A 16,792-nucleotide genomic window follows, 5' to 3' on the forward strand; every position below is an offset into this window, starting at 1 on the left:
TTTTTTTTTTTTTTTTTTTTTTTTTTTTAGTTTTGAAATAGTCAAAATTGCAGGGCAAAAAATAAAATTCTCCAGTCATAATAACATGTCCCCTACCAAAGAAAACTATTAAATGGAATAGTTGTTGCATTTTGAATGACAAGGAGATTGGCAGGGCAGATAGACCCAAGCAATTTGGCTGTTTGTATTTGTTGAGTTTTAAACTAATGCTGTTCTTTGCAAACTTGAATTGTATTAAGAGATTATGGTGGGGAATGAGACACTGAATATCATGAAGAGATAATAATATACTTAGCTTTATTTCTTCCTCTAGGGAGGTTATTTTCTGGACTTTCAAATGTTGGGAGATAAAGCTATATGATGGCTTCCACATCCTCAGAAGCTGCTCAGGAAGGAATAAGTGTATCTCAAGTTGTGCCAGGGGAGATTTAGATTGGATATTAGGAAACATTTCTTCACCAAAAGGGTTGTCAAGCACTGGAACAGGCTGGCCAGGGAAGTGGTTGAGTCATCAATGCCAGAGATATTTAAAAGACATGTAGATGTGGTTTTTAGGGACATGGTTTAGTGGTAGGCGTGGCAGTTCTGGGTTAATTTCTGGACTTGATGATCTTAGAGGTTGTTTTCCACCTAAACAATTCTGTGATAAGCTATTTAATAGTTCAGTAGTTTCTGTTGCTTATATATCTTTGTGCTTTTCTTCTTGCAGTGTATAAAGAATTCCTTTCGGGACATAAAGGACATTGGCTTCTTACAAGTCAAAGTTTTAAAGGCAGTGGACCTGATGGCAGCAGATTTTTCAGGTATTTTATTTCTGTTTCACAGCATATGATGCTATAATATATTGCAAATGATAGACTTTGTGCAGAACTGTCAGTTGATCAAGGAAAAGTGAATCATCCCATCATCTCTCCAGCGGTGAAACATGCCTCGGGGAACTGAGATACCAAATGGCTTCGACTGCCAGAAGCATGTGGGAAGGTCCAGCGGATGGAGATCTTAATTTCCCTTTATACCTGAGCAGTCTGACAGATAACTTTCCAACAGCACGTCATGCTAAGTGGTTTTTTCCATCAGGAATATGTAAAATAAGAGCTGATACAAAGCAATGGTGCCTGCAAGGTGCCTGCAAAGCACCTGCAAAGCAAAGCCTCTCCATCTTTTATCTGGTATCTTGTGAGTTTGGAGCAAGACTGAAAGATTTTGGGGTGTCTGGTGTGGTGCTGGGTGTGTGGGTTTGGTGATGCTGCAGGCTGTCACCTGAAAGAGAAAGCTTGTCAGCAATGGGGCTGTGAGTGCGATGCTTTCTCTTACAGCTTATTTGAGGCTTCAATTTGGGATGACCTTTTTGGTGCTCTTACTCCATGAAAAGTATGGATTTTCCACTGATCTGTACCTCAAGTTGTGCTCGGTCCTGACAGCAGTGGACACTAACACCTTTTAAAACCACAACTTTATATTGTACCTCGGGGGAATGTCTAGGAGGTTGATACTTCTCTGTAGCGACTGCCTGGATATTATTATTTTTATTATCATCTTCTCCAGGATTCTGGAGACCTTTTAATTCCCCTCTCTATCTCTCAGCAGCTCATAATTCACAGGCACAGCATTGTGTGTTGTGTATTTGCTGACATAGTCATTTTTTTTAAGATAATTTGTTGATAAAGGCAGGGAAGATGCTAGAGGGAAAACACTCTTGCCCCATTCTCTCGTATTTGTGAAGGCATTGTTGCATAAGAGAATGCTGCTCCTAAAAAAAGGAGCAAAGGAGAAAGCCCATGATTAATCACGGTACTATTTTAGGGCTATATTCAATTCAATGCTTAACCCTGAAGTGGAAAAAAAACTTTAGTGCAGAGAGCAGTACTTTAAGGAACTGAAGAACTTAATTAAAAAAAAACAAAAACAAAACAAAACCTGTCAATAATGAAAGGAAACTTGTAAAGAAATCCATAGCTAAATTGACATAAGGTATATGTCCATATGGAATTAGGAGTGCAACTGCACCTTGCTGACTAATTTAATTTAATAAGTGTAGCGGAGCAGAGCAGCCCCAGCCTTGCCATGTGCCAAAGATTCCATCTAGAAATATGTGATGTTTTAATATAGACAGTGTTCATGGAAAGAGCTGAGCCCAGAAGGTTTTTTACCCTCTGGAAAACTTTGCTGATGCTAAAGCAGTTGCATCACTGATGGATTTGGCCCCCTTTCCCTCAGTACTCAAACAGGAGCACGTGGGTGGATAATGAACATTGGAAGAGACACGCAGGTTCTTGATTCTGCAATTCAAAGACTTTTCATACAGAGTATGTGACACACATTCCTTGTGCATAGCACAGAATGAAATTCTGCTTAAGTAAAAGGTTACTCAGTCTGTCATTATATTCAAAATAACCCAGGCTTTGAGCCTGATTCATAAAGCAAATGACAAATTGTTTTTCAATGGCAGTGCTGAAAATATCCTAGTATTATGCTGTAATAGACCCACCAAATTGCAAAAGGATGCAGCCATTTTAGGTAAAAATAGCATAATTTCTGATCATGAAATGAGAGACATAAAGATTAATTATCTGTTCTGAGCCATTCATAAATGATTAGTGCAGCAATTATGGGCTTCCATAATAGAGCCCTCCTAGAGCAGTGCCATATTTCCTGCATTGCCAAGGAGACTGCTCAGATTTATTGTTATTGATAAAAGTAAATTCAAAGTCCCAGCTAAAAATCTAATAAAGGGAAAATCACAGAGGGAATCAAAGGTACAAAGATTTCCAAGGGTTAATAGAGGAGCAGTGTGAGCAGGTAGTGCCCCTTCCCTGTCCCTTCCTGTAGCAGTCATGAGTCTTATATCCCCCAACTCCTGCAGAGCAGTGGGGGTGATGCCACCTTATACCTTATTTCATAGTAAAGATTGGATTTTGCTGTGATTGGGATTTCTGTCAGTTGCTTGTATGTTGTAATCATAGATTTTAATTGCAAGTTTTTAGCCTGCTGTAATGATAGTGATCAGAAAACACACAGTATCTGCTTTGGTTTCGGACAGTGTTCTGAAAATCCATATTTTACTGTTTGACATAAATTTTGGGCTGGTTTCCAGACAGCTGTATCATATATGTAGAAGCTCTTCAACCACAGCTAGTCCAGTTTGAGCCTTCCATGCTTTTATATTTCTAGATAATAGTTTTGTTGACGTGGAAATGACTTTTTCTGCTTTGTTGGATGTTTTCTATGTACGCATGAGAGTTCTTCTCAAACACTGCATTTGCTCACTGACCAAAAAATAGCATTCAGAATACCAAATTATACAGTGGGATTGTTTTTGGCATATACCAGTTTGCATTTCAAGCAGTTTCTCTGAAAGGCTACGTGCATTTTCCACACTTATCAGGGAATGGGCATGTAAGCTGAAAAGGAGAAGACAAATATATTCCAGTAATACACATGGTCTTTAAACTTTACCAATATTGACTAGTTAATACCCACTGTTTACATACGGGAAAAATTCCTGTTTAGTTTATAAACTTCTGAGAGTAAGACCCTTAAAAGCTCTGCATTAATAATAAGGATTAAGAAAAGGACAGCTTTTGCTTAAATATCTTGTTTGTCTGCTATCTAAATCCCTGCATTGCTGACATATTTAGTTGCCTACATAAAAGTTAGGCTGGAGTGTCTGTGGCTGAGTTGTACATGAGCATTGGAGATGAGATTAAATCAGATACTGAGCCAGACATGCTGATAAGGGGCCACTCTGCTCACAAAGGAAACTGCTTAGCTCCAATGAATTGGGAAAACTACAAATTCATGTAATGTGAGTGATCAAAAAATACATTAGCCAAACATGTCTACAGCTATCAGATTCCGTGTTGACATCCTTCTTTACAGAAGAGGGTTTTTTTCCCTTTTTTGTTTTTTTGTTTTGGGGGGTTTGCTCTGTTTGTTTCCTGTAAGTCCAATACCTGGATCATGCATGGATTCTCCAGTTGATGTTGGGTTTTGTTTAAACTGTGTCATGGTGTAGAGCCTTCATAGCTTCCAGGACTTGCTCACATGGAACTAATTGAAGAAATGCTGCTGATTCAGTCAGTGTTGTGCTTCTTTTCTCCTGATGTGGATACTTAATCCTGTAATCTACTGAAGAAGACAACAGGCTCTAAGCAGAGGATAAAATAGGGAGTGTAACTGCAGCACTGCTGCTTCCCTGGGTCAGAACAATGGTGCTGCTTTCCTAAGGGCATCTGAGTAATTAATTGTCAACATGAAAAGATCTTTCTTGCTGTAAAGACTGAGAGATAATTCACTGGAAGTCTCAGAGTTCAGGTATTAGAGTGAAGCCCCCAGAGTGAGCTATAAGGTGAGTGTTGGAGTTCCCAGAACTGGGGATGAGTCAGAGATACTGTTTCCTTGGCAAGTCGTTCCAACAGAACGGAGCACTTTGCAGTTGCTTTAATGGATCTAATTTTATTTAACCAATTGCTTCCTCAGCCCTACTGCATACTAAATACCATAATTGGTCCACTTAATTTTTTTTTCTTTCCCTAGGCAAAAGTGATCCTTTCTGTGTCTTGGAGCTGGGAAATGACATGCTTCAAACGCACACCGTTTACAAGAACCTCAATCCGGAGTGGAACAAAGTTTTCACATTGTAAGTGGATTGCTTTGGAAACCGTGCAGCAACTCCAGTCAGCAGCTTAACTAGGAAAGCTATTGACTTTGAGAAAATGCAAAGGTCACGTTTAAGATATGTCATTTTTTCATAGAGAGGATGTTGGAGAAATCTCAAATATAACTTAATTAAAGCCTTTTGCCTTTTACTAGTTCTTGCATGGAGTTTATTAATAGAAGTCATTAAAAGAAAAATTACTGTGATATTTATAGGAAGAATCATGACTAGACATAATGGAGTCATAGCTTGATCCAAGATATAATGTAGCAGAAAGTTGAGACCAGATACTCACGCCTACATTTTCCGTAACTTAAAATAAAATATATTTCATTGTACCTTGGTAGAATCCTTGTTTAATTTGAAATAAGCAGAGCGTTAGGGCTCATGTTGGTTTTGGTATATCTTCTGAATTTAAACTAGTCAAACATGCTCCAAATTCGATGCTAAAATTTTTATAGAAATCAAGGTATTCTTTTTTTTTTTTTTTTTGGCCACTTTATTAATATTAAAAATTATAATTTACGTATTGCTTTTAGGCAGCCCAATTTTTTAATCTTGCTTTATGCTGACAAAGATTTTTGTGAATAAGTGAATGAGATAAACATCTTCCAAGACTGCAGCAGTCTATGCAAGGAAGGCAGCTGAAAGGGCTGGCAGTGAAACATTTGTGACATTTGCATCTGTCCACTGGAAGAACAGTTTGAAAATTACCAACTTCTTGCTGAAGCAACATTGGTAAATACTAGGCTGGATGAGAACACAAGAAAAGCTATCTGATTTCTTTTATAGAAATACTTTGCTGGATTTCTGTTTAATTCAGGGGTGCAGCTGAATGCTTGTCCGTTGGAGTCCTTTCTCATACTTTGTCTGTTCTCAAGAAGCTTCCACTCATCACTGTTTTTTCTGAGACTGTGCCAGCAGATGAGTCTTGTTGGATGTTCAGCCAGCAAAATAAATCCAATAACAATCCAAATTTATTTTATTTAAAAAGAAAGTTTGTGTCTGTACTTCCTGTGGGTGTCAAAAATGTCAGCTATGGACTCTAACTTTCTTACTAATGTTGCCTGGTTAATCCAAGCACCAAATCTGCAGAGCCAGTCAGGCACTTGCATCTCTCATTAGATTTTTGTCCATTAAAAAAAAAAATTAATTAAACCCCTTAAAAGCTATTGATGATTTAGATTTATTTTGGAGCAGTGTGGATTGTTTTGAGTGGATGAGTCCATTTCAGCTGGAGCTTTCAACACCACCAGAAAGCCCTCCACTTTATATCCAGGTTTTCTGCAACACACTTTCTGTGGGTGTGTGTCACTGTGCAGTTTTAATGCAGTGAAGCTTGGGTCTGAATTCAGCCCTTGACCTCTCCCAGTCACCAGCTTTCTCTGTTGGAGAGCTGAGTTTTACATTGATAGCATCACCAATACAAAAAGAAAAAAAAAAGGTCACTGTCTGTTAGTTTCTTCACCTAGTTATGCAACTGAAACATGAGGGGGAAGCTTGGGGAATACCCATCACTTGATTCATTTTGGGGGGGGGGGAATTTAATTAAATGCTGGTTATATACTCCAAGGTAATACAAACTTAATTAGTAAAACAGTAGTCTCGGATCTTTGTGGAGGAGGCTGTGTGCATGTGTATTGAATGCTATTTTTTTATGTGTCTGCACGTTTTTGTTCCAGCCCTATTAAAGATATTCACGATGTTCTGGAAGTGACAGTGTTTGATGAAGATGGAGATAAACCCCCTGATTTCCTTGGAAAAGTTGCCATCCCTTTGCTCTCTGTAAGTTACCTTTACCGCATGTATCATGGTTGGCTGGGAACAAGTTGCATTTTTTGTCCCCCCCGTAGCACAAACCCCCACAGATTTAAACAGGTTTTGTGATCTATACATGCCTTAGCTGGCAGTGTTTATAGTTCTCCTTAGTTTAACGAGCGCTGTCAACCCATCTTAGTACAAATTTGGTTGATTGGAAAGCAAATTGCAGAAATGTCTGTACTTCATCAGTGCCATGTAGGTCTGAAAACATAATTGAGTTGTTCTGTATGTTTCCACATCATCTTCCGAAGGTAACATTTTAAGCATGTCTTTGTTCCGTCTTGCTTCTTTTTACTCCGAGAAAGTAATTGCACATCGCAGTAGGATTGACTAGAGATAGCTGTTGTTATTGGCACAGCTGAATAAAATTACCTAAAAGGGGTGTTTTCCACTCCATAGTGCTTTTAAAGACTGGTGGCTTTTGTTCTGTAAACAAATATGTGAGGAGTGAGCGCTACCATGGGAGTATAAAATCAAAACTGGAAACAAAGCGAGCTCAGGGGAAAGTGGTTGCTCTGGAGATTAGAGAGTTGAAGCTTTTTCAGAAATAGCCAAAAAAGGCCAAGCTAAAGAGAGTGGAACATGAAAGGATCATTAAAAGACTTTAATAGAGAAATGGGGGGAAAGCAGCTTTGTGTTTGGTAAGACTGATTTAATTTTGAAACAAGACTGGTAATAATAGTGAGCAAACCAGATCAAGAGGACGTAAACAGCTCCATGTGTACGTGCAGTGTCACAGAAGGTTCTTTCTGGTAGCTTTTAGAGTAAGGCATAGGAAGAACTTTCTAGGCTGTGACTTATTAAATCAATTAGTAGATGAGGCTTGAAACATCATGGGACTCTTGTGTCATATTAGTCAAGTTGTGTAAACACGTTTAGCTGTAAGTGTGGGGGTTTCTGTGAGTTGTGAGGCAGATGCCTTGCAGGAGGTTCCCTGTGCAGAGGGGAGCCTGTGACAGATATTTGTGCAGTTGAGCCCTGTGCAAACGTGTGGGGAGATGATCTGTTGTGCGAACATCATGGTGTGATTCTTGGGGTTGTCCCATGCAGGAGTCGGACTCAAGGATCCTTGTGAGTCCCTTTCAAGTCAGGATATTCTATGGTGACATTTATGCTTTCCATATATAACCTGATTCCAGCGCCACAGGCTGTGGTGAGATGCTTTCGGTAATGCTTGGTGTGATGCTGTGGGTAATGGCACTCTCAAATAGGCAGATGGTGGATCCTGATTGAAATTGCAGAGTACAGAATTGCAGTATTGTTTTGAAACATGCCTGTGAAAGCATATTCACCTCTGCAGAAACGCTGGCACACATCTTCCAGGGTTAAGGCAAGAATTTGTCTTTGAGTTTTAGAGGTTGGCTGCTGCAGAAGAGGCAGTGATGGATTTGTGGGGCTCTGTCCTAGCAGAGGCTGGAGAAATGGGAGATTTCTAGAGGGAAAGCAAAGGTCCCATCTGATCAAGGCAGGCCATATAAGCCTCACGGCATAAGCACAGTTGAGGCAAGGGACCCGATCAAGATCAGAGAGAGGGACTGAAACATTTGGTATTTCCAAATAAATAATAAACTGCCCAAAAAACTCTTAAACTGACTTAGAGGATATGATCCCAAACTAAGGAATGCTTTATAGTGGGAAAGAAATAGGTCTGTGTGCTCCGGTTTTGTTGTGATTTTGTCTAAACAAGTGTATTTCTTGTATATGCAAATTAAAGGCAATGTTACTTTTGAATCTCTTCACAAAAGCGTGTTTGCTTTCATCCACCCTGTGCTCTTTACAGTTCACGCTGGAGTCTGAAACAGGGGAACCCCAGCAATTTGGGGATATAAAAAGCCTAAGATATAAAATGTGAGGAGTAAGTACTGAGCTCTTGGCGGCCCACATGCTGTTGTGAGCTTTACAATGCTTTTCCCTCTGTGGCTAAGACTCTGTGATCTTTTTGGGGATATTTTAGATTGTTTGTCTATTTTTGTAGCTTGAGTTGTCAGTATCTCCTATTTTAGAACAATATTAGAGTCAGTTGGGCATGGAGGATTATTTGATGTTTACAGGGAGGAAAAAACCTCTTAACATCTTTTATTCCATTTTTGATCACTTTGCTAATTTTTCCCCAAGTCCTCGTATCTCTGATGTTACTGGAAGAGAGTGGCTGGAGCAGCTGCTCTCTTGCAGACCCAGTGCTTGCCAAATGGCCTGCATGATCGGCAGCAGGCTGTGTGGGCTCACAGTGAGGAGATGTTAGATTTGGATTTTCTGTTGATTTTATAGGCATTTGTCAAGTATCCCTTAGGAAGCATGTAACAAGGCAGAGGAGGGGAGTGCATGTGTGTGGTAATGTCCAAACTATTCAGTGTAGGGTTTTTTGTGTCCAAGGTTTGAGACAAAAAAAAATAAAATAAAAATTGTTTATGCTTTCCCTTGCCAACTGATCTTCCTCCTTCCCATCCAAACTTCTCTGCCTCCTATTTCAGTCAAATCTAGTGTAAATATACTCATCTCTGCTTCTGATTAAAAACATTTTGCACCTATTAACTTGGTCTGCTCAGACAGAGAATTGGAATTTTCTAAGCTCTTTTTCTTGAAATGGGAATTTCAATGTATGTTGTAATTTTGACTTTAACTTTGAATGTATCCTTTGAAGCATTTAGATAAATATACTAAAAGAGAACGGACATTAAATACTCAAAGAAGCCTCACAATCACGTAGATTTAATTTCTGTATGTAATCAGACCTAATATTTGCCTGACATTGAATTGTCTTTTGAAAATAGATGTGCATTTGCCATTTTTTTCTTGTTAAAAATGCACAAGTTTGACTTGTGAGCTGTCAGCACGTGAAGTAAGTTTACTTCAGGAATTGTTCATGGATGACTAGATTCTTTTCTTAATGAAAAATTGCCTTGAATAAAGTATATGTTGGAGGGATATGAAATGTTTAATTAATATGACAACGAATTTTGGGTTAAATGTGTTCAGTAGTCCCACACTGGCATTTTGCAAACATGACTACACCCTCATCATCACATTAACACAGGAATAATCTTACGGTGGAAAAATTCAGGGATAGTGAAATTACGTATTCTTCCCATTCATCCTTGACTGTGATCTAGGATTACTGAAGGAATCAATTAAGAAAAAAAGCTGGGCCGTGTGAGAGGAGTTTTAGGGTGCCAAATGATGATTAAAGCTGCAAACTTCACGTGCTGGTAGATGTGATAAAGCAGAATTGAATAAATGCACATTTTGCTAGCAATAAACTGAATTTGGGGACAGAGAGAGAGAAGTTCTTTGTGGTTTAGCTTTAACTTTTCCATGTTGATCAACCTATTGTACTTTTTTTCTCCTGTCCTTTTTGTCAAATTACTGTCCTCCTCTAAAGCATGTGTGAGACCTCATCTCCAACACTGCTCTGGTCAGCCACATTCACAGAAGCACAATTTAATCTAGAAAAGACACAGATTACTGCTACCAGGGTATCCAGCAAAATGGATCCCTCTCTTGCCAGAGGAGTATGGCTGGGCCAACCCTTGGGCTGGGAGGGAGATGCTGGAGCATGGGGAGTGGAAGGGAAGCCCATGTGCACTGAATAGAACAGGCTTTTGTGCCAGAAACTGAAGAAGGACCTGGGGAACAGAGAAGTAGGGCAAAAACTTTATTACTTCAAGAAAGAAGTTTGATAGGTTTTAGAAGTTTTGTAGGTTCTGGGGGACTTGAACTAATTATCAAAGAAGTCCTTTCTATCTCTGTGTTCCTTTGTGTCCCAGATCTTAGTAAAGGCAACCGTGTGTTTCTTTGTGAGGGTCTGTCTTTTTTCTTCTGTTTCAAGAGACTCCTATCTCCTAGAAGGCTGCAAGTTATTAGAGACATGGGAGCATATAGTGTGCTTCAATGAATTTGAAAGCAGAGTATATCAAATATCCTCATGTAGAAAAGCCTTTGAGTGAACAGTTGTAGTGCAGAATGGAATATTTTTTATCTGCTGGATTATCAGCTCAGAGTAGTCCTCAGCTGCACCCTTTTTTTCCAGCCGTCAGGAAGAGGTCTATGAAATATTTCCAAGTGCCAGGCAAGGTCAGTAGCCAACGACCACTGAAAACAAGGAGTGTGCCTTTGGCATGCTTAATTGTCTAAAGGATGGCCTGGATTCAGAGAGCAGACACCTGACGATTGCACTTACTTAGCACTTGACCATAAATGCACAATCCATTCCAGGAGAAAGTTTTAGAGTTTGAGAGAAGTGAAATTGCTGTGTTTATGCAACGGAGGCAGCTGTGAAGTGTGCTGTCTGTTCTGACTTTTATCCTCATAGTGAACCAGGACTTTTGGAATGGGGAAAAATCCCCCACATCTCTTCTAGGAAAAACAATGTCTTGTTTCTGACATTAGATTCTCTCCCAGCCACTCACTGCTCACTGAAAAGGCATCAACAGGGATGTTGTCTCAAGTATCACCTAGGATCCTTGTGCTCCAAGGGTTTTCAGCTCCTCCTCAGATTGGCTCGAAGCCCTTGTATGAGAGCCCTGCCTGCTTTCTTTCAGTCCATCAGCTCCATATCTCCTTGGTCTTTGGATAACAGTCCTCTTCTAAGAACCCAAATCTCCATTCCACTTCGGATCCCACAGAAGGTTATTCAAAGTGAAGTGTTTGGGGTAAAGAGTTTTGGGGTGAAGAAACAGGCATTTTGTACAAAATTGGTTCAGTGCATATGGCAAGACTGGGGGGGGGAACAAAAACCTCTTTATTCACGTACTGGTGGATCAAATATGTGGCTTGCTTTCATCTTTTCCTGCGGAAATACGTCCTTTGATAAGGGGAGGTGTGTGTCTATTACAAGACAGCTTTATGGTATGCAGGGCAAATGGGATGACATTGTGCATCAGCAATGAGCTCAAGCAGGAATATCAGAGGTCCCAAATGCTTTAGATGAATTACCCTTGGAGAGTAGCCATTACCCTCTCCACACATCACGGGTGTTGATGTACAGAGGTTTAACCCAGCGTTCTTCTGTCAGGTCATCAATATATGACATTGAATCTGCATCAAAGCTGTATACAGAGTGAAGTTTTCTTAAAATCAATGTAAAAAAAAAAGCCACTAAACCATATTTCTTTGAGACAAGAGCAATGAAAAAACACGCTTTGCTGCGTAAGGGTCCTGTCTTCTCCGTGTTTTGTGTCATATCAATCTTGGCTTTTGCTATTTCATTAAAATTCCCAAGCGGTCAGAAGGTTGTTGCTTAATAGATTTAACATTGGCTGGATACATCAATACTGTGTTTAGTCACATTTGTTTTACTGGGTACATCTGTGCAAAGAGTTTAGCAAATATATTCATCCGTTTGAGAGGAACCTGGTGCACTTTGGACCTTGACTGGATGGTGGTCTCGTGTACCTCAACATTTCCTTTTGTTAGAGGCAACTTCAGGGAGTGTTTTGCCTCAAGTGCCTCTGTAGGTCAAAATATTTATTGCAAAAAAGAATTTCAGCTTTTCTTCCAACTGATAATTTCCTTTTCGTGGTCCTGTATGGGGAAGGGATGTGACATAGAATATACGGTCCATTCTGTGAAAATATGGATATGGTTTTGTCTGTGTTGACTCAGAAGAGGAAAATATCATGCCCCAAATATCAGGAATTCCGATGGGATGAAAATCCAGACTATTTTTTTTTTCTGATGGTGACCTTGCAAAATGCAGCATGTGGGTGTGGTAGACATAGCTGTCCTCATGTTAATCCCAGGGTTATGGGCAGTCTTGCTTGGTGGTTGAGCCCCAGTAAGCTAATAAGAAGCTTTCAGAGAATGCAGGCATTAGTATTCAGTGAGGATATAAAGCATCATCAATAAAGGAATAATATTGATTATATCTCTTTGAGATGCTTACCTGCAGATATTTTCACATTTAGTTTGAATATTCCTTTCCTTTCCTTTCCTTTTCCCGTAAGTAGATGTTAATATTCTTAGGAAAGATAACTTGTTTTAGATACAGCTGTCAGAACTACTCATGGAGTCAAATCTGTGTGACATCATCAGCAAAAAGTGTTTGGGTGACAGAAGAAGCCTGATCTTTCTGACACTGAGGTTCATCCTACAGCCCCAGCCCTGGCTGCTCTTTTCCACGGCTGGAGAGAGCATTTAAGCAGTCTTTGGGAATAGCAGAGACTGGGGGAAAGTACCCAGAGAGGAGAAAGAAATAGATGCAAAATGAATATGACTGTCTGTCTTTCAGCATTGGGGGAGAAGCTGAACAGAATCTGAACTCTGGCCCAAGAACAGGATGCAGTGAAAATGAGGAGTATTCGAGGCTCTTTTGCATGTTTTCTTGGGGGCACAGTCGAGACATGCCACCAGTGTAATCTCCATGCAGCTGTGGGTCTTAGAATTACCTTGTACCTTTTGTTGAACCATGCTGCCCTAGCACAGTGCCAAAACTGTAAGAGAGTCTTTTGTTTGACTTCTTTTTCAGTTTTTTTTTTCTTTCTATCCAAACGAAAATGCAATGGAGACAGTTCATAGCCTGTCGTTCTTCTCTTGTACTTTTCTCTTGCTGAAGAAAGTCTAAAGCTAAAATACCTCTATGAATGTTTAGTCTTAGGCTGAGTTATAATTGCACATCTTTTTCCAGACAGTTGGAATACTTAGAATTAAATATGCCAAATAAATCGGATTCTAAAACTTTATTTGCACTGCATTACTTCCTGCCCTGTTCAATTTAAGAATAGCAGCAACAATAATAATGACACCATTAAAGAAGTTTCCCAAGCAACCCTTATTTACAAATACAGGCAGAGCTGGAAATTATTTGCTGCTGATTTAAAGCTTTCTGTGTGAAAACACCTGCAGCTGCACCCGAAATGTTTGATTCAACTCCAGCTCTTAAAATGAGGAGTCTTTTCCCCAAAGTATTATTTTTTTGAGTGCAGAATACCCCACAGTATCAGGCTTAAACACTCAGAAATGTTTCTTTTCCTTTTTCTATCAATTTAGCTCCTGTGTCAGATTTCTTTTCCTTGTGGGTTATGCTTTTGAAAGATGTTAGAATATAAAGAGGCCATCCCACTAGCTGTTGCTTCTGGTGTAACTGAATGAAATGCCATGAGAAATATGTGTGCCTGAAATACATGGAAATTCAGCTCCAAAATTAATAACTATGGAGGATCCAGAATTAGGATATTGTGGTATATATTGGACATCTGCACCTCTGCAGACACACTGGGAATAAAGTACATTCTATCCTGTCACAGTAGAATCCATGAATCAAAGCTCAGGCTAAATTTGTTGCTGGGGCATCCTGTTGGACCAGTGACCTCAAACCAAATCCTTCTGTCCCAGTGTCCCTTCCATCAGTAAAACCATTTATGCTTTAATTTGTAAAATTTAACAAAATCTTTCATTTCCAAACAAAACTTTGTTTTCATTCAGTAAATTTAAATTTTTTGCCTTTTTTTTTTGAAGGGGGGAAAAGCAAACTGGTGAAAGAGCAGAAACCTTTATGACGGGTTGACAGTGCTGTATGTGGCAGCTGGCCTGAGGACCTCCTGATGCCAGTCCATTTGGCCCTAGAAAAGGGTCTAATCACTTTGGCAGCTCTTCTGTTTTGAGGCTGCAGGTCTGAAAAATGTTTTTGTACCTGTCCCTTCCCTGGGAGCTGCAGCATCCTTTGCTGCCAGCTCCACCACTGTGTGTACTCTCTTGTGGTGGAAGCAGAGGTGCTTTGTGATCAGTTTAGTGCAGTGCCTGTTGTTGTTATTATTTATTGGTGTTCTATGAATTCCACATAAGTCTCTGTAACTGAAAAGCTTTGGATGAGAGATAATAGCTGGAGTTCCTGGTTTTACACCACTGAGGATGCAGAGTTGGTCCTTGTGAGGGCCCTCTTCCCTTTCAACCCTTAGGCAGAAATCCCATCTACCCTTTGACTGTTTTGGTATAGAAAGGGTGCAGCAACATTGGGAAAGAGAGTGACCTTTCCCTTGTCTTGTGAAATCACTTGGTTCCTTATTACACCTTTTTTTCCCTTACTCATTTCTACCATGGTTTATATGAGTGCCTCTTCTAAATGCCAGAGCAGCAATAGCCATTTTAAATATGGTTGCAATTTCATGCCCTCAAATTTCCTCCGTTATCCTTAATCTTTGATCATTACAGTCCCTCAATGTAGCTTTTTGGTAAGCTGCAGTTTTTTATGTTACTGCTGTTTAGAATTAACTGGTCTGCTTCCTAAAAAGCCAAATGTTTAATCAATACATATCCTACTGTGTATAATAAATACATTTCTGCCATCATTTTTGAAGTGAGAATGCTTTTGCTTTGAGCCAAATTGTTTACAAAATGGCAAGGAAGGTATTTTGTTGTTGGGCTGGTTGGTTTTTTTTTAATAGATGCTTAATGAGATAGGGCCAACCGGTGGATCAGAGCAGAGAAATGGTATTGAAATTCAGGGGTGGGGTGGAGGGAGAAGTCTTTTACATGAATTAGTTAATTTTGAACATTTGTTACATTAGCATTCACTCCACTTCAGCCGATCCATTTCTTTGGATTGCATTTGTTTGCTGGGTAATAATTTGATAACGTTGCAATAAACTAAGCATTAAGAAGTGGTTTCATGTACTGGAGTGTGCAATGGGTAAAGTTGTTGTTTGTGGCCCTTTTCTTAAGCTTTGGAAGAAAAATCCCATTTTAAACTTGTAATAACGGAGGCTGATTACTTCCCATCAACTCACTGGCTTCCAGGGCAGAATTTTCAGACTGGTTATTGCATGCACTGCTCTACTATAAAGTACAAGGTCTGAAAATTAAAGTTGGACCATAAGAGATTTAATCTGCAATTTTATAGGTCTCTAATCCAACGGTTGTTTTGTATTTCAGGCTCCAAGTATATTATCAGGGTTTAGGGGAAGGTTTTTTTGCTGTGGGTTTTTTTTTTTTTTTTTGGGGGGTGTTTTTGTTTGTTTTTTTGTGCTTGAGTTATATTTATTTATTTGTTTGCAGTGTCTTTAAATTATATTGAGGAGTACAGCCAGGAAAATATTGATGCTTTTTCTCCCCTCCCCACCCCAAACTATAGATTAGAAACGGTAAACAAAGTTGTTACACACTGAAGAATAAAGACTTGGAACGTGCTTCAAAAGGAGCAATTTACTTGGAGCTGGATGTCCTGTTTAATCCAGTAAGTTGAAGTATTTTCTTTTTGCTTATCACTGGTGTAAGAAAAGTACAAATCTTCAAGGACGAGGTGGGGGTGATGCTTTTAAAACCAGGAGCCAAGCCAGAAAAGTCCTGTCCACATTGCATGTGGTGGTGGAGGCATGTTTGATGTTGTGAGTGAAGAAGATTTGAGCGATCAGAGCTGTGGCCCCTCCAGGTGGATGGGACAGAGAAAGGGGCATTTCTGGAGGGACAAATAACCACAAGCACCTTAGGAAGGAGGTGCTGATTGCTGCGGCCAGGGCTTCAATTGCAACAGCCAAAAAACAGCTTCATGTTCATCTTATTATACATTATTTTTAACACCTATTTCTTCCCCAAAAAGCTGACCCAGGATGTTCTCTTCCCAGGGTGTTGACAGGAAAATGAATGAGGCATGGACACAGTGCGCTTAGTTTTTAGGTGGCTGAGTCAGTCTCAATCGTTTATGCCCTACAGCCTTTTACTGAGTTTAACTCCTATTTATCAAGGCCATCATGGGCTGTGCCACAGCTCTGCTCCTGCTAAAGTGAGTCCAGCCTTGCCCAATTTAACTTGTCTGCATTTTTGTGAGCATGGAATCATAGAGTGGTTTGGGTTCTTAGGGACCCTAAAACTCATCTCATTCCATATGCCCTGCCATGGGCAGGGACACCTTCCCCTATGCCAGGTTGGTCTGAGTCCTGTCCACCTGAATGTTTCCAGGGATGGGGCATCCACCCTCTCTAGCCATCCTCACTGTAGAAAATGTGTATAAAAAGCAATTCCTAAGTCACACAGAGTCTGAAAAGAGCGAGAGATGCTGAAAGACCTGATCTTCCTGAGCAGCACTGGTGATATGAAACTGAAATAACTAATTGAAAACTATATGGTGTTATTTTTGTTAATTTTTTTTTCTAGATAAAAGCAAGTATTAGAACATTCAAGCCCCGAGAAAAGCGCTTTACTGAGGAGAACCGCAAATTTTCCAAAAAGGTGAAAATTGTGTCTGGGCTAAGCTTTTGCATCTGTTTTGGAAAGATTTGAATTGCTGTAGCACAGTTGCTAGAACAAAACCTATTTATGCATAAAATGCTGAACACATGTAAATTCTGTATATTTCTGTGTATATTAAAAGGTTTGTTTGTGTTA

At 39.7% G+C, this 16,792-nt stretch overlaps 1 protein-coding gene across 5 annotated transcripts in view; it reads left to right on the forward strand.

Annotated features, from left to right (window-relative positions):
- The window catches only part of MCTP2 (multiple C2 and transmembrane domain containing 2), a 128,600-nt gene that overhangs the window by 64,953 nt on the left and 46,855 nt on the right, over positions 1 to 16,792 (forward strand). For all 5 annotated transcript variants that reach the window (XM_042039336.1, XM_042039337.1, XM_042039339.1 and 2 more), the window contains 5 exons: positions 710 to 803; positions 4,537 to 4,639; positions 6,340 to 6,442; positions 15,543 to 15,644; positions 16,562 to 16,636. In XM_042039336.1, coding sequence (XP_041895270.1) covers positions 710 to 803; positions 4,537 to 4,639; positions 6,340 to 6,442; positions 15,543 to 15,644; positions 16,562 to 16,636 — 477 coding nt within the window. The remainder of the gene's footprint in view (positions 1 to 709; positions 804 to 4,536; positions 4,640 to 6,339; positions 6,443 to 15,542; positions 15,645 to 16,561; positions 16,637 to 16,792) is intronic.

The sequence above is a fragment of the Corvus kubaryi genome, unplaced genomic scaffold (genome assembly GCF_017639235.1).
Source record: "Corvus kubaryi isolate FWS band 111438036 unplaced genomic scaffold, C.kubaryi_AGA036_p1.0 37394, whole genome shotgun sequence".
NCBI lineage: Eukaryota > Metazoa > Chordata > Aves > Passeriformes > Corvidae > Corvus > Corvus kubaryi.